Genomic DNA, 22,227 nt, shown 5'->3' on the forward strand with positions numbered 1-22,227 from the left:
TCCCAATCCTCTGGCCTACCACTAATCTTCGCAACATTGTATGCCTTTTCTTTCAATTTGATACCATCCTTAACTTCTTTAGTTAGCTACGGATGGTGCATCCTTCTCGTAGAGCCTTTTTTTCTCACTGGAATATACCTTTGCTGAGATTTATGAAATAATCTCCTTAAATGTCTGCCACTGCTGATCTACCGTCTTACCCTTTCATCTATTTTCCCAGTCCACTTTAGCCAACTCTGTCCTCATACCTTTGTAATTGCCTTTATTTAAGTTTAGGACAATAGTTTCATACCCAAGTTTCTCACCCAAACTGAATTTGAAATTCTACCATGCTATGATCACTCTTTCCTAGGGGCTCCTTTACTATGAGATCATTAATTAATTAATTCATTACACATGACCAGATCTAAAATAGCCTGCTCCCTGGTTGGTTCCTCAACATATTGCCCTAAGAAACCATCCCGAATACACTCTATGAACTCATCCTCAAGGCTACCCTTGCCAATTTGATTTGTCCAATCTATATGATGATTAAAATTGCCCATGATTATTGCAACAACTGAGCATCTACAGCTCTCTGGGGTAGAGAATTCCAAAGATTCACAACCTTTTGAGTAAAGAAATTTCTCCTCATCTCAGTCTTAAATGGCCTACCCCTTATTCTGTGACAGTGACCCCATGTTCTAGATTCCCCAGCCAGGGGAAACATTTTCCCAGCATTAACCATGTCAAGCCCCTTAAGAATTTTATATGTTTCAATTAGATCACCTCTCATTCTTCTAAACGCTAGGGAATATAGGCCTAGTCTACTCACTCTCTCCTCACAGGGCAATCCCCTCATCCCAGGAACCAGTCTGGTGAACCTTCGCTGCACTCCCTCAAAGGCAAGTATGTCTTTCCTTAGGTAAGGAGACCAGAACTGTACACAGTGCTCCAGGTGTGGCCTCACCAATGCCCTGTATAATTGCAGGTAAGACTTCTTTACTCTTTTATACAGGTTGAGCGTCCCAAATCTGCAGATCCGGACTCCGGGACGATTGGTGGCAGGGGTCCGGAATCCGGACACCCTGAGGGAGGCTTAACAAAAACTGGAAATAGCGCAACCTGGGTCCAGGCATTTCCGGACTCGGCACATGTTTCTGATGTCCGAAGTCTGGAAATATTACAACCTGGGCTCGGGCGTTTCCGGACTTCGGACATCAGAAACACGTTCGAAGTCCGGAAAAACCCGAAAACCGGCTCGGATTCGGTCCCGAGGTTGCCGGATTCGGGACGCTCAACTTGTACTTTAATCCCTTTGTAACAAAAGCTAACATACCATTTGCTTTCCTAATTGCTTGTTGTACCTGCATGTTAACTTTCTGTGATTCATGTACAAGGGCACCCAGGTCCCTCTGACTGCAATCATTTCCCAGTCTCTCGCCATTCAAAAAATATTCTGCTTTTTTGTTTTTCCTACCAAAGTGGATAACTTCTCACTTCCCCACATTGTATTCCATTTGCCATGTTCTTGCCCACTCAGTCAACTTGTCTATATCTCTCTGCAGCCTCCTCACAGCTTACTTTCCTACCTTCATCAGCAAACTTGGATACGTTACACTCAGTCCCTTCATCTAAGTCATTAATATAGATTGTAAATAGCTGAGGCCCAAGCACTGATCCTTGCGGTACCCCGCTAGTTACAGCCTGCCAACCCGAAAAAGTCCCGTGTATTCCTACTCTCTGTTTTCTGTCCATTAACCAATCCTCAATCCATGCTACAGGTAGACTATCCTTTATCCGAAAACCTCGGGAGCAGCCGTGTTTCGGTTTTCGGAAAATTTCGGATTTCGGAAGGTATTTTATAAGACTGGGAAATTTGTCGGGGGTGGGTCGGCGGGGGTCAGGGTCGGCGGGGGGGTCCACGGGGGCGTTGGCGGGGGGTCGGGGGTGGGGGTCGGCGGGAGTCGGGGTCGGCGGGGGTCCGCGGGGGGTCGTCGGCGGGGGTCGGGGTCATGCGCACGACTTACGCTGACCCTCTGCTCAGCGTAAGTCGTGCGCCACTCTGGTCATGTCGTGCGCACGACTTACGCTGAACGAAAAAACCTTCGGTTTTTAGAGGGTTTTGGTTTTCGGAAGTTCGGATAAAAGGTAGTCTACCTGTAATATATTACCCCAAATACCATGAGTCCTAATTTTGTGTAATAACCTCTTATGTGGCACCTTATCGAATGCTTTTTGAAAATCCAAACACACTACATCTGCTGGTTCCCCCTTATCCATCCTACTAGTTACATCTTCAAAAAACTCCAACAGATTTGTCAAACACGATTTCCTTTTCATAAAACCATGTTGACTCTGCCTAATCATATTATGATTAAGTGCCCTGTTACCACGTCCCTAATAATAGATTCTAGCATTTTGCCTATTACTGGTGTCAGGCTAACTGGCCTATAGTTCCCTGTTTTTTCTCTTCCTCCTTTTTAAATAGCGGGGTTATGTTCGCTACCTTCCAATCCTTGGGGACTGTTCCAGAATTCTGGAAGATTAATACCAGTGCATCCTCTATCTCTGCAGCTCCCTGTTTTAAAACCCGAGGATGCAGATCGTTAGGTCCAGAGGATTTGTCGCCACTTAGTCCTATTAATTTCTCCAGTACTGTCTTTACATATACTGATTTCTTTAAGTTCCCCATTTTCTCTAGACCCTTGGTTCCCCATTTTTTCCGGAATATTTTTTGTGTCTTCTACTGTGAAAACAGATATAAAGTATTTGTTTAATGTCTCTTCCATTTCCTTATTTTCCATTATAATTTCTCCTGTCTCTGCCTCTCATGGGCCCACATTTACTTTCACTAATCTCTTCCTATTTACATACCTATCAAAATGTTTACAATCTGTTTTTATTCTCTTGCTAACTTTTTCTCTTTCCTTATCAATTTCTTGGTCCTCCTTTGCTGAATTCTAAAATCTTCCCAATCCTCAGGCTTACTACTCTTTTTGGCAACATTTATAAGCCTCTTCCTTTGATCTAATACTATCTTTAACGTTTCTTGTTAGCCACGGTTGGACCACTTTTCCTGTGGGGTTTTGTGCCTTAAAGGAATGTCTATTTGTTGTAAATTATGTATTAATTCTTTAAATGCTAGCCATTGCTTGTCTACCATCATACCTTTTAATGTATACTATGTATTTGAAGAAGAAAAGTGTCTCAATCTTCACAATCTCGATTTCACTTCCTGCGCTTGCCTGCCCTGGCCACTACCCTCTTGCACCCAATGCCAGGTGAAACTTCTCTAACAACACACACTGTCCTCTGCAGGAGACCCGGCAACAGACTGAGACTGGAAGGGGCAAGGTCGTTAGAGAAAGTAACTACCAACGCAGAGACAGAGAGTAATAAAATAACGATAGCAAAATACTGCAAATGCTGGAAATCCAAAATAACAACAGAAAACGCGGGAAAAACTCAGCAGGCCGGGAGCATCTCATTGAAACTTATAAAATTCTGACAGGACTGGACAGACTAGATGCAGGAAGGATGTTCCCGATGGTCGGGGAGTCCAGAACCAGGGGTCACAGTCTAAGGATAAGGGGTAAGCCATTTAGGACAGAAATGAGGAGGAATTTCTTCACCCAGAGTGTAGTGAACCTGTGGAATTCTCTACCACAGAAGGCAGTAGAGGCCAATTCATTAAATATATTCAAGAAGGAGTTAGATATATTTCTTAAGGCTAAAGGGATCAAGGGGTATGGGGAGATGATCAGCCATGATCGCTTTGAATGGCGGAGCAGGCTCGAGGGGCCGAATGGCCTACTCCTGCTCCTATCTTCTATGTTTCTATGAGAGAGAAACAGAGTTAACGTTTCAGGTTGAAGACCTTTTGTCAGAACTGGAAAAAAGCAGGTTTAGGGGCTGGGAAAAGGGGGAGGGGATGAAAGAACAAAAGGGAAGGTCAGTGATAGGATAGAAAGCAGGAGAGATTAAGAGGCATTAAGAGACATTCAAGGCGAGAGGAGTTGGTAATAGGACAGGTTAAGGAACAAAGGATGGCTCTAGATGGGGTGTGAATTGTGCTGGCAGAATGAAGGACAGCTGCCATGTGGGAGGGAAGAAAAAAAAAAGGCCAAACAATAATTGTGGATTAAAAAAAAGAAAATATATATATGTGATAGGGGCCGAGGTTATGATCTGAAATTGTTGAACTCAATGTTGAGTCCAGAAGGCTGTAAAGTGCCTAATTGAAAGATGAGGTGCTGTTCCTCAAGTTTACACTGAGCTTCCGTGGAACAGTGTAAGAGGCCGAGGACGGTGAGGTCTGAGTGGGAGTGGAGCAGTGAATTAAAGTGACAGGCCACCGGGAGCTCGGGGTCCCCCTTACGGACTGAACGGAGGTGTTCTGCAAAGCGGTCGCCCAATCTGCGTAATAAAATAAAATAAGCTGTTTTATATCAGCCAAAGAAATACAGGAAAAAAACCAATTCTCGCAAGGTGCATGATCACAAACGCTGCATGTATGGCTGTTTTTTTTAACTATTGATCTCATTTTATAAATGAATGACAAGCAAACTCGATAGGTAAATGTAATGGATAGAGCAGTACTGAGCCATACAGAACACACGGTCTGATTTCTGGTTGGTGCTGAACTCAGCCAAGGGAATGGGTGTGACATGACAATTGGCCTTAGCGACCTGGGCTTAGGCAGGGTGAAAATCAGAAATAACAACAGAAAATGCTGGAAAAACTCAGCAGGCCAGGCAGCATCCGTGGAGAGAAAATAGAGTCAACGTTTCGGGTGAAAACCCCTTTGTCAAGACTAAAGAAGCACAGGAAATGAAATGGATTAAGAGGCCAGGCTGGGAGAGAACAAAAGAGAAGTGAAGAGACATTAAGAGGTATGCAAAATGAGACGAGATGGTGATAGGACTAGTGGAGACAAAAGACGGCTCTAGATTAGGTGTGAAATGCGCTGGCAGAATGAGAGACAGCTGCCATGTGGGAGAGAGAAAAAAAAGAAAGGGGGGGGGGAAGGCCAAAACAAAGGTGTGGATAAAAAATATAAGTAAAACTGTAATAGGGGCCGTGGTTATGATCTGAAATTGTTGAACTCGATATTGAGTCCGGAAGGCTGTAAAGTGCCTAATCGGAAGATGAGGTGCTGTTCCTCGAGTTTACGGTGAGCTTCCGTGGAACAATGCAAGAAAATCAGCCTGGGTTCCACATTCTGATCACTGTACAGTGGGCTCTGCTGGAAAGTGTGGGTGTCAGGTGATGCTTTGATCACACGTGTTGTGACTCCTCAGCACAGTTGACCAGCTCGGCGTCTGAGCTCACACACAAAGAATAGCTGCTCGGGCGGGCGAGGTTATTATAGAGCCTGCGGAACTGTATCCCAGCAATAGTCAGCGCCCTCCAGGAGAGGAAGGGAGAACCTTGAATGCCCTAAACCTCACTGCTACCCGGTTCTTCTCAACCATGGGGAGCCTGTGTAAAGGCAGCTCCTTGATTGGAATCGACTCGGAGACGTGAGCTGAGATGATGTTTCAGCACAGCGTTCCACGTCGGTGCTACACCTTTTACAGCGAGAATGGAACAGAGCAAGCTTTGTGTTAAATCCATGGCTAGGCATCAAGAGATGCCTTTTCATTCTGGACAACAGCACACTGCCAAAAACACACAGGCAGAACTCGATGCTCGCTGGGTGCAACTGCCTGTGCTAACGTGCTAATGTCCATGTAAAATATCACTGACGGTAACAATTTGTAACTTTCCATGAATTCTAGGTCTATGAAAATATTAATGTATTTCTCCATTAGTCATTGTCCTATTTTATATCAGAATTGCCTTTGAATACTTGTAAATACACTGCACCTGTCTCTCCTGGTGATTTTTTTTTTTACTCGTTCCTGAGGTGTGGGCATTGCTGGCAATGCCAGCATTTATTGCCCAGCCCTAATTGCCCTTGAGAAGGTGGTGGTGAGCCGCCTTCTTGAACTGCTGCAGTCCCTGTGGTGAAGGTACTCCCACAGTTGTTAGGGAAGGAGTTCCAGGATTTTGACCCAGCGATGATGAAGGAACGCCGGCCAATATATTTCCATGTCAGGATGGTGTGTGACTTGGAGGGGAACTTGCAGGTGGTGGTGTTCCCATGCGCCTGCTGCCCTTGTCCTTCTAGGTGGTAGAGGTCGTGGGTTTGGGAGGTGCTGTCAAGTGCTCTTGCTAATAGCCTGTGTAAATCCTGGTGTGCTGCAGATGTACAAGTAGAAACCCCATGAGTCCACTCAATCCTCGGCCAATATTTTCGCTTCAAACTAAAGTTGGATCTCAAAGGCTTGCATTGGGCTACTTACGCTGCCTGCCAATGAATGCAGAACGAAATACAGTAAATATCACTGGGGTTAAAGTGAGCCAGAAGGGTACAGTACACGGTTCCTGCTCCAAAACAATCTCAAACTACAGTCGGATATCACTAATAATTACAGAGCTAGAATTTTCAAAATGCCTTGTGCCTGTTACCCTGTTAACTATTCTGCTTGTCCTTGTGTTAAAGCAGCTGAGGCGCATTAGCATGTTCCATTTACTTAACTTACGCTCTGGGGAACTGTAACACTTTCCTCTTTTTTTGAACAGGGATGTAACATTTGCCATCCTCCAGTCTTTCGTTACAATTCCTGTTTCCAAAGAATTTTTGGAAAATTATGGTCAGTATCGCTGCGAGCTTTATCAGTCGGAAGCTTTTCTATCAGAAACAAAAACAATTGCATATTGGGATTGAGAGTTGAGTGGACTCTTGCTGCATTTTATACCATACCTCCAGCCTATAAGTGAATCGGCAGTATCGCCTATGAAAGGGGACGCTTCAATGGTTGTAGTTCTTTCTTCGATAAATCTTAAAATATAATCTTTTGTTTATATATATTTCCTTATGAATTAATCAATGGGAAAGCCATGTTTGGTGATGGAATTTTAGAGATTTTTTCCCAGTAAGCACATTGTTATAAATCTCATCATCATCAAGAAACTACTCGTGAAATAACACTGGACGGCCAGCTGGTGGCGCCGTCCAAGGAGTATAAATACTTGGGCGTCGGCCCCAGCTTTCAGGGACATTTTGTAAGACCAGGAACTAGTGAAGTACAACTAGACCTCCATGTTCTGAAACAAGTTGATTAAATTGATGTAATAAAACTCACTAAGCCTTGCTTTATGCTCAAACCAAGTGCGTAGTGAGTTTTATTACGTCACACATCATCAGTGAGAATGGTGATTAAAAAAAACCTCCACCTACCAATAGTGCAGATTAAAAAGTGCAAAGAACATCTGGAAACTATGTACAACAGCTCGAATGTCATTATTTCAGGCCAGTTTCTAATCCACACCACTGTGTCATTAACTTTTCTCACTATTCTGGGGGCATTGACCTTTTGAGACGAGTGACTCATCAACTTTAAGTTGATTAAGCCTAGTGTCAGAGATGGAGAGAGAGAGAAAAGTGCAGGAAGGAGAGAGAAGAGCCAGAAATGAACCGTGTAAAAGTGAGGAATTGGGTGGAATCAGAAACATTGTAAACGAAATTCTCAAGATCAGGGAGAGAGCAGGAAGCAACACCAGCAGAGTCCGAGGCAGAGGTCAGGAAGGGAGCCTGAGAAGGAATGGAACAAAGAGTGTCATAGAAACATAGAAGATAGGAGCAGGAGCAGGAGTAGGCCATTCGGCCCCTCGAGCCTGCTCCGCCATTTAATGCGATCATGGCTGATCATCCAAATTCAGTACCCGGTCCCTGCTTTCTCCCCATACCCCTTGATCCCTTTAGCCTTAAGAAATATATCCAACGCCTTCTTGAATATATTTAATGTATTGGCCTCTACTGCCTTCTGTGGTAGAGAATTCCACAGGTTCACCACTCTCTGGGTGAAGACATTCCTCCTCATTTCTGTCCTAAATGGCCTACCCCTTATCCTTAGACTGTGACCCCTGGTTCTGGACTCCCCGACCATCGGGAACATCCTTCCTGCATCTAGTCTGTCCAGTCCTGTCAGAATTTTATAAGTTTCAATGAGATCCCCTCTCATTCTTCTAAACTCCAGCGAGTACAAGCCCAGTCGACCCAATCTCTCCTCGTACGTCATTCCTGCCATCCCAGGTATCAGCCTGGTGAATCTTCGCTGAACTCCTTCCATGGCAAGAATATCCTTCCTCAGATAAGGCGACCAAAACTGCACACAATGCTCAAGATGTGGTCTCACCAAGGCCCTGTATAACTGCAGCAAGACATCCTTGTTCCTGTACTCAAACCCTCTTGCTACGAAGGCGCACATATCCTTCAAAAAGACAAGCATTGGTGGAACACCTTCTATCTGGAGGAAACAAGTGAAGTCACTTAAGACAGCTGATTCCACTCATTGCGCCTGGACATTGGTATAACTTGCTACACCTGGATGTCACCATCACCGGATACATCTTACCATTGATATCACTCACGGCACCTGAGGGACCAATGTCATCAGTTGACCAAACCTAGCCAACTGTGTCTGCTGCTTGCGTCTGGACAGTGATATCACAACTGCACCTGGGCACCAATATCACTGGCACATCTGGGCACTAGCAGCTAGGCCACCTGGTTTATGTTGTTCGATGAAGCTGTATTGCGATTTGGGCTCTACCTCTGAGAGGTGCTAACCATTGCCTTACCTTCTGCTGTTGGGCAGTGATAACGGTGTGAATATTCTCCAGGTCAGCGGCCGTCATTTTTCGAACTAGGCAGATGTTACTCCCTCCGGGCTGGTAACAAACTAAACCCTGTCGAGTGGGAGGGGGGGGAGAAAAACGTTCAGCCTGTGCACATATGGAAATACGACAACGACAATTTGCCTCAGCACCCCGCGGTTAAAGCAAGAAAATCATGTATTTATTCAATCTCAATCTACGTGTGTAAATGGGGTTTCCGCCGCACCTCTGAGAAGGTTTTCTGCGGCTATGTTTGCGCCCGGGTGGCCCTGGAGATGGAGCACGCGGTGTCCGCCGGCACACTTGAGGCCTTCCGAGACTGGTGGGCGCCGCGGGGACTGGAGTACATCGTCACCCCGGGTAATGTAATTTTAATTTGATTTGATAAGTTTTACTTTAAGTTCTATTTAATTTACAGTTAAGTGGTTCTAACCAAAAGAGCAACTCTGAGAAGCTTTTAGCTGAGCGGCAGCAGAAAGTCTGAGGAAATCCAGGGCCTGGGGCTCTGGTAATACGCTGTTGCTGGAGAGTTTGACTCTACCTTGCAGATGATTTGACCTTTTACAAATGTGATGCAAAAGTGTTGCATTAGTTAGTGTGTGAGGTCTGAGGTGCGATAGACAATTTTTTTCATGTAGTACTAGCAGATCTTTCATGGTGAGTCCGAAGTTGTGAGTCTGAAGTTATGGGGTGAATTTTAACATCGTGGGTTGGGTGGGAGAGGTGTTAAAATTTTTACTTTGTAACTTCAGGTTTAAAGGAGGTGGGACAAGGGGCGGGTGGACAATCTGCTCCCAGGAGCCAGGTTTGGCAATTTAAATATTTTAATGAGGCCGGCAGCTTCTGCTTTGCAGGTTCAGCAGTGGCTGGCTGGGTTTCCTAGCCCTTGGGCAATCCAACAGCTGACGGGGAAGCGAAGACAGCTTTGGGGAGAAGGTAAGTGCCCTTGCGGCACTGCTTGTGGACCAGGAGGAGCAGGAGTGCTCCCCCACCCCCAACAACACAAGACCCGTGGGGGTCGGACACACCAGAATCGGAATCCCCCCGGGGTTGGGGATCGGACCCACGCTCCCACGAGCAGCAGAAGGCTCTGGAGTCCTTCCCGCCCGAGTGGAAGCCAAGCCTGACAATCAGGCTGACTTCCGGGCCGGGAACCTGTCGAGGAGAAAAGTTGCTAGCTGTGGAGTTAAAACCTGCAACCCCCCCCACCCCCGTCAATATCGGGGCCTCCAAGTCTAAAGTTATGCTGTTCCGAAAGGCACGGGTTGCTGGGGCATGGAAGTGGATAGTGGAAAAAAATTCAGAAAAGAATCCATAGCAATAGCCAGAGCCAGAATGAGTCACATCACAAAATGGGTTTGCTTGAAAATCGTTCATTTGTCCTCATACTAAGCCAGACGCACACCCATTCTAGAGCAGGGCCTCGACTGACATCTGATTTTAAAAATACAATCAGTTCATTCTAGGTCCTGAAGATGCAGCCAGAGACTCTCAGGGACATTTGACTCCACAGTCGATCTATGTAAAAGACTCTCTTGGACCCTGAGTTAAAGAGCAAAAACTAGGGTGACCGAATAGAAGTCTTTAAAATTATGAAGGGGTTTGATGAGATAGACATGGAGAAGATGTTTCCACTTGTGGGAGTATCCAAAACTAGGGGCCATAAATATAAGATAGTCACTAATAAAGCCAATGGGGAATTCAGGAGAAACTTATTTGCCCAGAGAGTGGTAAGAATGTGGACTCGCTACCACAGGGAGTAGTTGAGGCGAATAACATAGATGCATTTAAGGGGAAGCTGGATAAACACATGAGGCAGAAAGGAATAGAAGGATATGCAGATAGGGTTAGATGAAGTAGGGTGGGAGGAGGCTTGTGTGAAGCATAGACCAGTTGGGCTGAATGGCCTCTTTCTGTGCTGTAAATTCTATGTAATTGAGACAGGAGCCTCCTCCAGCTTCAGTCTGAGGATTTGTCTGAGAGATCAGAGCAGCAGCTAGTAACTTAATATATAAAATATTCCTCACCAATAGAGCCACCCCAGCCCCTCACTCACATTCTTGCTGTCAAACAGCACCACTGCCGTGTGGTTCCTGTCCATTATGTGATAAGTTACCAGATCCTCCTCCTGATTCACAACCGCTGACTGATTGACGGTGGCACCGTACACATCGTGAAATGTTATCTGAACAACCTGGGGAAAGGCAGAAACTCGAGCATTAAAACCAGAGAAAATGTCAAACCAGTGGCTGTGGCCTCCTCATTCCCGGCTTCACTGAATTACAACAGACACAGAGACAACATAGACCCTGATAAAGAGACAGAGACGCACAGGCAGATTCACAACAACACAAACACATGCAGATAAACAAACATGTATGGTGTAAGCAAGTGTATGCGCTGTACATGGATACATGCATTTCTCTTCCCTTGGAGAAGATGTTGCAGCATGAGCAGGACTGAGTGACTACTGAGCACAATGAGCCTAGCTCGGTGGGCTGACTGAGGAAAGCAAGCTGTAAAGTACTTTAGGACATAAAGGCGCTATATAAATGCAAGTTGGTTCTTTCTTTACTGGAGTAGTACTCCAGAGGCCTGGACCAAGTCAAAGAGTGTGAGTTCAATTTTGAAAATTTGAATTCAGTTTTAAAAATCTGGAAATAAAAAGCTGGAATCAGTACATTAACAATGCATCTTTGTTACAGAGTACAGGGCTGGCCGTGGGAATAAATAAAGCAACCCGAGTCAATTAGAAACAGCACAGAATATGCCCAAGGATCTGAAGTTTTTAAAAACCATAGAATCTGTAAACATCACACTCAAAATGCACTATCTGGAAGCCCTCTTGAAATGGCCTCCTGCTGTGCTGTATGATTCCTTGGATCAACAATCCAACAACAGTGCAAAGCGTTTCAAAACGAGCGGAAATGAAGCATTAATTGAAATGAAAAGGCAATGTTTTCTGCTGGGGACGGGGGACTCAGGTGTGTACGGTGCTAAGTCAGAGCCGGACACTTGGGGGTAGAGATAAAACCAGAAACACCGGCAAACACACAGCAGATGGGTCAGAATCTGAGAAACGAGCCAGCTTCAGGTAATCAGTTAAATGTTCTGAGCTGATCCCTTCGCTCGGATCCTGGCTGTTTCCAACATTCCCAGACTAATACCTGGAATGGGCGGACTGTCTTATGAGGAAAGGTTGGACAGGCTAGGCTTGTATCCGCTGGAGTTTAGAAAAGTAAGAGGTGACTTGATTGAAACATATAAGATCCTGAGGGGTCTGGACAGGGGGAATGTGGAGCGGATGTTTCCTCTTATGGGAGAATCTAGAACTAGGGGTCACTGTTTTAAAATAAGGGGTCGCCCATTTAAGACAGATGAGGAGAAATTTTTTCTCAGAGGGTCGTGAGTCTTTGGAACTCTCTTCCTCAGAGGGCGGTGGAAGCAGAGTCTTTGAATATTTTTAAGGCAGAGGTAGATAGATTCTTGGTAAGCAAGGGGATGAAAAGTTATCGGGGGTAGGTGGGAATGTGGAATAATCAGATCAGCCATGATCTTATTGAATGGCGGAGCAGGCTTGAAGGGCCGAGTGGCCTACTCCTGCTCCTGATTCGTATGTTTGTATGTTTCCTCACCACCCCCCCAGCCCAATTCACTCAGCGACTGGACTGGATCCTGTTATAAAGATCCCTGAGCGTAGACTGTTTCTCAAATTCGCCTCCAGACACGCCACCTCCTGTTCTGTCTCCAGCTCCTCTCCACTTTCCAAACTCTCCCCCTGACCCGCCCGTTGTCCTGTGGCCAGGAGGGCAGGCAGGGAGCAGGGGCAGAGTGTTTAACTTACCTGCCGGCTGCTTCCTCTCAGACTCAGGATGCCCACGGCTGAGACCCCGATAACCGCAGCCACGGCCACCAAGAGCAAAGCTCCCCACAAGATGCGCAGCCCAGTCCCGGCTCCGGCTCCCAAGCGTTCGGCCTGTACCTGTAGTGGGGACAGCACAGGGGAAAAGAGTTCAGATGTTGAGTCTGCAGCATAGCCGCAACTTTCACTCCGGTTCAGTTCAATGAGATGGAAGTCTTCGCTGAATTGCAGGAGTGGCGAGGAAGTGGGGGGATTATCGAAAATCTGCTCAGAAAGGTTAGTCTTTTGGTGTAAGGCAAACTCGAGTCACAATCAGAATCAAACACTAAGGGTGATTGTGGAGCATCAGCTTCTGAGAAACCGGTTGTAGTCCTGTGTGACTGAGCATCCAGCCCAACCCTGCTTGACATCAAAGTCCAGGGATTCTGAAATAGCAAAACTGGCAGCTACCAAAGAGACTAGTCACTGGCACCAGGCAGTTTCTCTCCAGCTCAACCAACCCATGGCGTTGCTGGTCATATACTACACGCTGAATGTGAAACAAATCTGCCTCCCCCCCCCCCCCCCCCCCACCCTGGATTAAGGTTAACTGCAGATGCTAGAATGTCACTGACACTTAATACTTACAAATGGGAAAACACCCTTCAGGGTAGTCGCGATCCTCCTGCTTCTCTCCATACTCCTAGGGTGCTGCCTGCGATTCCCCTCTCCTGTCTGGCTCCCACTGCTGCTGTGGACATCGACACTGTTCGTTGACGGAGCCGAAACTTGTGTGCCTGAACTCCTCTTCCCTGTCCTGAGCCTCAGCTTGTTCAAGCCAAGGGCTGCAACCTGATGCTAGGTCTGATTGTACAACAATAAGGAGCGGACTGAAGAGTGCCAGTATCACAGGACAGGAGCCAGAGAGCAGCAGGTGCCAGACAGTCTCTGAGAGCAGCTAGAGCATGTTCAGGAATGTGAGGGGAGTTAAAGTCTGTACAGGTGCACAATGACACAAAGAGTCACCGATAGCTGTTAGAATATGTTCAGGTGTATCGGAGGGACGATAAAATCTAAGGGGAGTTAGAATATGATTTGTGTATCTGAGGGGGCTTTGAATCTGTTCTGATCTATCTCAGGGGAGCTAATGCATGTTCAGGTCTGTCTGAGGGGAGCTTCAATATGTTAACATAAGATATAGGAGCAGGTGTAGGCCATACGGTCTTTCAAGCCTGCTCCGCCATTCAGTAAGATCATGGCTGATCTTCTACCTCATCTCCACTTTCCTGCACTATCCCCATATCCATTGATTCCCTTAATATTCAAAAATCTATCGATCTCTATCTTGAATATACTCATCGACTGAGCCTCCACAGCCCTCTGGGGTAGAGAAGACCAAAGATTCACAACCCTCTGAGTGAAAAAATTTCTCCTCATCGCAGTCCTAAATGGCCGAGCCCTTATCCTGAGACTATGCCCCCTAGTTCTAGACTCTCCAGCCTGGGGAAACAACCTCTCAGCATCTAGCCTGTCAAGCCCTCTAAGAATTTTGTACGTTTCAATGAGATCACCTTTCATTCTTCTAAATTCCAGAGAATTAGGCACATTCTACTCAATCTCTCCTCATAGGACAATCCCCCCCACCATCCCAGGAACCAGTCTGGTGAACATTCGTTGTACTCCCTCTATGGCAAGTATATCCTTCCTCAGGTAAGGAGACCAAAACGGTACCTAATACTTCAGGTGTGGTCTCACCAGGGCCCTATATAATTGCAGCAAGTCTTCCTTACTTTTATACTCCAACTCCCTTGCAATAAAGGCCAACATACCATTTGCCTTCCTAATTGCTTGCTGTACCTGCATGTTAATTTTCTGTGATTTGTGCACAAGGATACCCAGGTCCCTCTGAACACCAACATTTACTAGTCTCTCACCTTTAAAAAAAATTCTGCTTTTCCATTCTTCCTACCAATGTGGATAATTTTACACTTCCCCACATTATACTCCATCTGCCACCTTCTTGCCCACTCACTTAACCTGTCTCTATCCCTTTGCAGCCTCTTTGTGTCCTCCTCACAGCTTACTTTCCCACCTAACTTTGTATTGTCAGCATGTACACTTTACACTTGGCCCCCTCATCTAAATCATTGATGTAGATTGTGAATAGCTGAGGCCCAAGCACTGATTCTTGTGGCACCCCACTAGTCACAGCCTGCCAACCCGAAAATGACCCATTTATTCCTACTCTCGTTTTTCTGTCTGTTAACCAACCCTCAATCCAAACTAATATATTACCCCCAATCCCATGAGCCCTAATCTTGTGTAACAACCTCTTGTGTGGCACCTTATTGAATACCTTCTGAAATCCAAATATACTGCATCCACTGGTTACCCCTTACCTACTTTGATAGTTACTGTTAAGCAACCTTCTTTCTCCTTTGGTTCACAGCAACACGTTTCGAATAAGCACGAGACTTCGGAGTGGATTATACGGAACAGACTTTATTGATGCACAGTAAAAGTGATCAGACTTAACTGCATACAGAGAGTGACTTTACCGGTTTTGGTATCTTTCGACTACACTCTGACAAACTTGAAAACCATGCTCCCTTTATTCACCATATTTTCACTACATCAAAGGAGAATGTTAAAATGATGTATCTATTTCCCAAATCCTCCAAGAACAGTTTGAAATTGTTTACCTCAGAACCATTTCCCCTACACGAGACTTCCTTTACCTACTGTTATCTTTAGCAAAAGGACTCACTACCCTGATTTTATTACCCTAAAACTAAACCATTCATGGGTGATGTCATTACTAACACTCATTCCCTTACACAAGCACTTTACATTTCAGAAAACAAGCAATGCCTTCTCCTCACGGCACTTCAAAGTCATCCTGTTTATATCAGAAAACCTGTTGCTTTAAGATACAAAGTAGTTCGACTGTTAACCCTTAACTCCCCAAGATGTCCAACAAACATCTCTCCAGGATGTCTAACAGTTACACCCTCAAAAAACTCTTAATAAATTTGTCAAACACGATTTCCCTTTCATAAATCCATGTTGACTCTGCCTAATCATATTGTGATTTTTCAAGTGTCCTATCACCACGTCCTTAATAATAGATTCTAGCATTTTTCCTACTACTGATATCAGGCTAACAGGCCTATAGTTCCCTGTTTTCTCTCTCCCTCCTTTCTTGAGCAGTGGAGTTGCATTTGCTACCTTCCAATCCACGAGGACCATTCTAGTATCTAGGGAATTCTGGAAAATCAAACCAATGCATCCATTATCTCTGCAGCCACCTCTTTTAAAACCCTAGGGTGTAGGCCAACAGGTCCAGGGGACTTGTTGGATTTTAGTCCCATTAATTTCTCCACTACTTTTTCTTTGCTAATATTAATTACTTTAAGTTCCTCACTCTCATTCGATCCTTGGTTCCCCACAATTTCCGGTATGTTCTTTGTGTCTTCTACTGTGAAGACAAATACAAAATATCTGTTTAACGTCTCTGCCATTTCCTTATTTCCCATTATAATTTCTCCTGTCTCTGCCTCTAAGGGACCCACGTTTACTTTCGCTAATCTCTTCCTTGTAAAAACTCTTACAATCTGTTTTTATATTTCTTGCTAGTTTACTCTCATTCTATTTTCTCCCTCTTTATCAATGTCTTGGTCATCCTTTGCTGATTTTTAAAACCCTTCCAATTCTCAGGAGTACTACTCTTTTTGGCAACATTGTAAGCCTCTTTTAATCTAATATTATCCTTAACTTCTCTAGTTAGCCATGGTTGTACCACTATTCCTCAAGGGAATGTATATTCGTTGAGATGTATCTGAGGGGAGCTGCAATATGTTCAGGTGTATTGTGGAACTACGCCCCAGCAAGAGTCAGTCCTTCTGGGAGAGGAGGGGAGAAACTTGGGAAAAATAGAAACAAAATAGGGAAAACTCCAGAGCAACGGGAACAAGACAAATGGCAGCGACACTATGCGGCAAAAGGACGAGGTGGAGAATGATATCAAGTAACAGAAAAACGAAGAAGAGGAAGCAAGTTAGGAGCAGAAGAGCTGTGAACAGTCACAGTCTGACAAAGATCAGCTGAATGTCGCACTAATTCTAATCACTAACTTCTTCATAGTCAATGTCACTTATCTTTTAGAACTTTCCTGCTCTTTTCGTCTAGTGATGCTGGAAGATTGTTTAGTATTGTGTTTAACATCTTTTGTTCATCTCTCTCGGGCTCTTTTATACCTCCTTTAATATCCTTTAATCCGTTTCAGTAACTTCCTAAACTCCTCCCAGAGATCTCCCCTCTTCCCACATGCTTCGTGCACTTTCTTTTTCTTACTCACGTTTCAGTTACTTTATTTATCCACCTTGAGGATTGCTTGTTTAGTTTATATTTAATTTTCTTGGGCTATACACTTATTCATTTCAGGGAAATGTTGGGAGCCCTGAAGGATCCGAATGGTGATATTGATATTCAAAGACACAATATGAGTGACCGGGGTGGGGGGCCGCGGCAGATATTCTAGAATCATACAACACAGGAGGAGGCCATTCGGCCCATCGTGCCTGTGCCGGCTCTTTGAAAGAGCTCTCCAATTAGTCCCACTCCCCTGCTCTTTCCCCATAGCCCTGCAATTCTTTCCTTCTCGAGTATATATCCAATTCCTTTCTAAATGGCTTCTTTGTGTCGATGTTCACAGAAGAAACCATGGGCTCAATTCCCAAAACACAGGTGCAATTTCCAGGAAAGGATGAAGAAATAATAAGGATGTTAAATGTTACAAATAAGACTGAGGTACTAAAAGAGGAAAAGAGCCCAGCCCATATGGACTGCACACTGGGGTTATTCCTACATTACAACAGTGACTACACTTCAAAAGTACTTCACTGGCTAAAAAGCACTTTGGGAAGTCCTGAGGTTGTGAAAGGCACCATACAAATGCAAGTTCTTTCTTTCTATCACTTCATATCCCGCCATTCAAACTAGCACCATGACTTTCTCCATGCCTTTGTCACCTCCAGACTCGACTATTCCAATACTCTTCTGCCCGGCCTACCATCCTCCGCCTCTTGTGTTCATTAATAAATAGACATTCTTGTTATGAACACAGCTAGCTTTTGCTGGACACTTTTATTGAGCACATGTGGACTAGGTACTGTATCTGTAGAGGCTTCCATCTTGACCGTTGCCTTGTGGGTAGCCTAGTGCCTCATGGGTAATGTAGTCTTAATATCATACAGCTGGGTAGTGTAGTCTTATATATACAGCTCTACGGCTCCACCTAGTGTCCACTATAGAATGACATGTTATTGATCATTACATCCCCCTTTGAGGTTTAACAAAATCAATATCAATCAACTTTCAAGAAAACAATAAAGATAATATCAGTAACACTTTTGTTAGTGCTCTATAAACATAAACATTTTCAAAACAGTCAACACATTTTCAAAGCTTTACATTGTACTCAAAGATTAAGTCTATCAGGCTTTTTTACTTCACGTGTGGATCTTCTCAACACGGGTAAGTCTGATGTGTCTTCATGAGATTGTTCTGGCGGTGAATGACAAGATGCAGTTGCGGCATTGTCATCAATGTGCTCTTGTATAGATCGAGGTCTCCTTGCGATCTTTGCTTGGAGAGGGTTTCAGTGTTTCCTTCACTCTTCATGCCATAACTCTCAATGTAGTCAATGCACTCTCGAAAAACTGCTGGCAGCTGGATCCCATCATACAGCATAGTCCTCTCAGCAGCCTCGGCTAATGAAACACCAAAGATTGGCCTGAGGGAAGAAGGAGTATCTACTGGAACTGCTTCCTGCTCTGGTGCAGGCTTCTTCTTTTTCTTTTTCTCTTTCCACTGCTTAACAACATCTGCTGCAGTTATATCTTTGGACTTTTTCTCCTTGTGTTTTTCCTCTTTGCTTTTCTTCCTTTGGCTTCTCTTTGACCTTAAAGTCTTTTTCTTTCTTCTTGGAGAAACTAGGCTTTTTGAAGACATGGATACCCTTTGGCCTTTTCATCCTTGATGGGCTCTCTGCTTCATCACCTGAGTCATCTGGTCTGCTTATGGCACAGTTTATACGATAGACTCTCTTGACCAGTTCGAAGTCTTCACAAGCTTTGTCACCTAGTATCGAATCAAGTCTTTCAGCCACAACAGAAAACATGAGATGATGCACTTTGTCTTTGACTGTCACTTTAAGTCTGCATACACCTAAGCTATCTATTTTCTGTCCATTATAGCTCTTCAGTAGTACTGACTTTTTCTGTATTTTTGGCTTTTCTTTCATACTTTTTATGTCACTCATACTGATTAAGTTTTCTTTTGCCCCAGTGTCCAGTTTCAATGTAACTAATGCTCCATTTATCTGCAGTGGGATCATCCATTTGTCCACTTTTACTGCATTGACTTTATGTTCAGCATTGTCCATTTCTGAGGGCTGCACATTTTCTGTATCTTTTTTGATATCGTCACATGACACCATTCCTACAAAAAATGTCTCACTTAAATCAGTGTCCTCAATCACATTAACTTGTTGCCCTTTCATCGTTTTTACTTTTGAAAAGCATTGTTTGGCAAAGTGATTCTTTCCATTACACTTTGTGCACATTTTTCCAAACGCTGGGCATTGTCTTAACTGGTGTTTGTAACCACAGCGTTTACAATTAAAAATTTCATCCTCCGATTGCTTTTCATTTCTGTTCTGCCCACGTTTCTTCCCCTTATACGACACAGCACCGACAGCAGCATTATCACTCATTACAATCGCATTATTATTGATTTCACTGAAAGTCTTCGCGTGCTTTCGAGCTAGCTCGCTGGCTTGGCATATTTTCACCGCATTTTCCAAATTTAGTTCGGTTTCTCTCAACAGACGTTCCCTGACTTTTTTATCATGAATACCAAACACAATCTGGTCACGAATCATGGATGATTTCAGCTCAGAGAAATTACATGTCTGTGCTTTCAGTTTCAGATCAGTTATAAAGCTATCAAAAGTCTCATTTTGTTGCTGTGTCTGAGAACGGAAGATGTATCTTTCATACGTCTCACTCTTTTTGGGAGAGCAATGTGCATCAAATTTTTTTAGCACATCTTCTAATTTTTTCTGTTCTCCTCTGGATTAAACACAAATGTATTAAATACCTCTATCGCCTGTGGGCCTGCAACCGTAAGCAGCAACACTATCTTCCTTGCGTCTGGCTTCGTACTGAACCCGATGGCTGCAATGTAGAGTTCGAATTGCTGTTTAAAAGTCTGCCAATTGTAGTCAATTTTTTCTGTGAGTTTCAAACGCTCTGGTGGCTTCAAATTCTCCATGTCGCTTTTCACAATTTTCAGCAGACCTTCACCACCCTGGTACCATCTTATGTTCATTAATAAATAGACATTCTTGTTATGAACACAGCTAGCTTTTGCTAGACACTTTTATTGAGCACATGTGGACGAGGTAAGGTATCTGTAGAGGCTTCCATCTTGACCGTTGCCTTGTGGGTAGCCTAGTGCCTCATGGGTAATGTAGTCTTAATATCATACAGCTGGGTAGTGTAGTCTTATACATACAGCTATATACAGCTCTACGGCTCCACCTAGTGTCCACTATAGAATGACATGTTATTGATCATTACAACTACACTTCAAAAGTACTTCACTGGCTAAAAAGCACTTTGGGAAGTCCTGAGGTTGTGAAAGGCACCATACAAATGCAAGTTCTTTCTTTCTATCACTTCATATCCCGCTATTCAAACTAGCACCATGACTTTCTCATTGCCTTTGTCACCTCCAGACTCGACTATTCCAATACTCTCCTGCCCGGCCTACCATCCTCCGCCTTCCATAAAGTTCATCTCATTCAAAACACTGCTGCTCGTATCCTCTCCCTCATCCTCATGTTTAAATCCCTTCACGGCCTTACCCCTCCCTATCTCTGTAACCTCCTCCAGCCCTACAACTCTCCACTCCCCTGCCCCCGGGACACTCTGTTCCTCTGATCCTGGCCTCTTGTGCATCCCCCCGCCTTTCGTCCCACCATTGGCGGTCATGCCTTCAGCCGTCTAGGCCCCATGCTCTGGAATTCCCTCCATAAGCCCTCCGCCTCTCCAGCTCCCTCTTTAAGGCCCTCCTTAAAACCCACCTCTGACCAAGCTAATGGTCACTATTCCTAATATCTTCTTCTTTGCCTCAGCATCCATTTGTGTCTGATTTTGCTTCTGTGAAGTGCGTTGGGATGTGTTTTTCCTGATAAAGACGCTATATAAATGCAAGTTGTTGTGATGATTTAATCTGTTATTGGTGTGCCCGCTGTAATTGGCCTCAAAGTGTTGGGCCAGAAAGTGGAAGGTAATTCAGGTTCCCACTCGCTGATGTAAAGTGTGTGCATGAGGCATCAGGGGAGGACATACTCGGGTTTGGCTGTGATGCCTCTAGGGGAATAACCAGCCAACAGTTCACTGTCCAGATCCACAGATTAGAATAGCCACTGGAGGGTAGCCAGCACTTGTGGAACTGTACTGAAGTATGGAGTCGGCACCTTTTGAGCGGAGTGGGGGTGGGTGGAGGGAGGGAGAGAAAATTCAATAAACACAACAAAAAGAAGAAAATTGACTCAACAATCTCCAGAGCAACAAGAAGGAGGCATGGTGGCAGCAAGAGAACACGAGTCACAAGGGATGAAGAAGATAATAATATCAAGCATAGGAAGTGAAAAAGAGGAAGCAGAACAGAACGCTCTGGACTTTCAAGACCGAATCAGGTATCTGTCCATGTCACAAGATCAGGTCAATGTCACAATAACTCTGATAGTGAACAGAAGCACAAATTACCACAAGAAGCATCACTTCCCCCCCCCTTTAGAGTCTTGATAAAATCTGGCCAGTGTTTCGATGCAGGGAGAAGTAAATAAACTGGTACAGTCAGACTAAGGCAATGGCTATCAAGCGGCACTTACTCACCAATAACCTGCTCACTAATGCCCAGGTTGGGTTCCGCCAAGACCACTCGGCTCCCGATCTCATTACAGCCTTGGTCCAAACATGGACAAAAGAGCTGAATTGCAGAGGTGAGGTGAGAGTGATGGCCCTTGACATCAAGGCAGCATTTGACCGTGTGGCATGAAGGAGCCCTAGTAAAACTGAAGTCAATGGGAATTGGGGGGGAAAACTCTCCACTGGCTGGAGTCATGCTTAGCGCAAAGGAAGATGGTTGTGGTGGTTGGAGGTCAATCATCACAGCCCCAGAACATTGCTGCAAGAGTTCCTCAGGGCAGTGTCCTAGGCCCAACCATCTTCAGCTGCTTCATCAATGACCTTCCCTCCAACATAAGGTCAGAAAAGGGGATGTTCACTGATGACTGCACAGTGTTCAGTGCCATTCACAACTCCTCAGATAATGAAGCAGTCCATGCCCGCATGCAACAAGCCCTGGATGACGTTCGCACCACAGAAGTGCCAGACAATGACTATCTCCAACAAGCGAGAGTAACCACCACCCCTTGATACTCAATGGCATTACCATCGCTGAATTCCCCCACCATCAACATCCTGGGGGTTACCTCCTGACTTCCCAAAGCCTTTCCATCATCTACAAGGCACAAGTAAGGAGTGTGATGGAATACTCTCCACTTGCCTGGATGAGTGCAGCTCCAACAACACTCAAGAAGCTCGACA

At 44.7% G+C, this 22,227-nt stretch overlaps 1 protein-coding gene across 1 annotated transcript; it reads right to left on the minus strand.

The window, feature by feature from the left end:
• Positions 1 to 8,670: 8,670 nt before the first annotated feature.
• LOC147080695 (BRICHOS domain-containing protein 5-like) lies at positions 8,671 to 13,341 on the minus strand (the record flags this gene model as incomplete). Its single annotated transcript, XM_085981109.1, has 4 exons — positions 13,196 to 13,341; positions 12,551 to 12,688; positions 10,763 to 10,900; positions 8,671 to 8,778 (listed from the first exon to the last, which is right to left on the minus strand). Coding segments are annotated over exons 1-4 (435 nt in total), but the record flags the coding sequence as incomplete, so codon positions are not given.
• Positions 13,342 to 22,227: the final 8,886 nt, after the last annotated feature.

Source organism: Somniosus microcephalus, unplaced genomic scaffold (genome assembly GCF_052327205.1).
Source record: "Somniosus microcephalus isolate GS21.2 unplaced genomic scaffold, FLI_Smic_1.0 scaffold1222, whole genome shotgun sequence".
NCBI classification, from domain to species: Eukaryota; Metazoa; Chordata; class Chondrichthyes; order Squaliformes; family Somniosidae; genus Somniosus; species Somniosus microcephalus.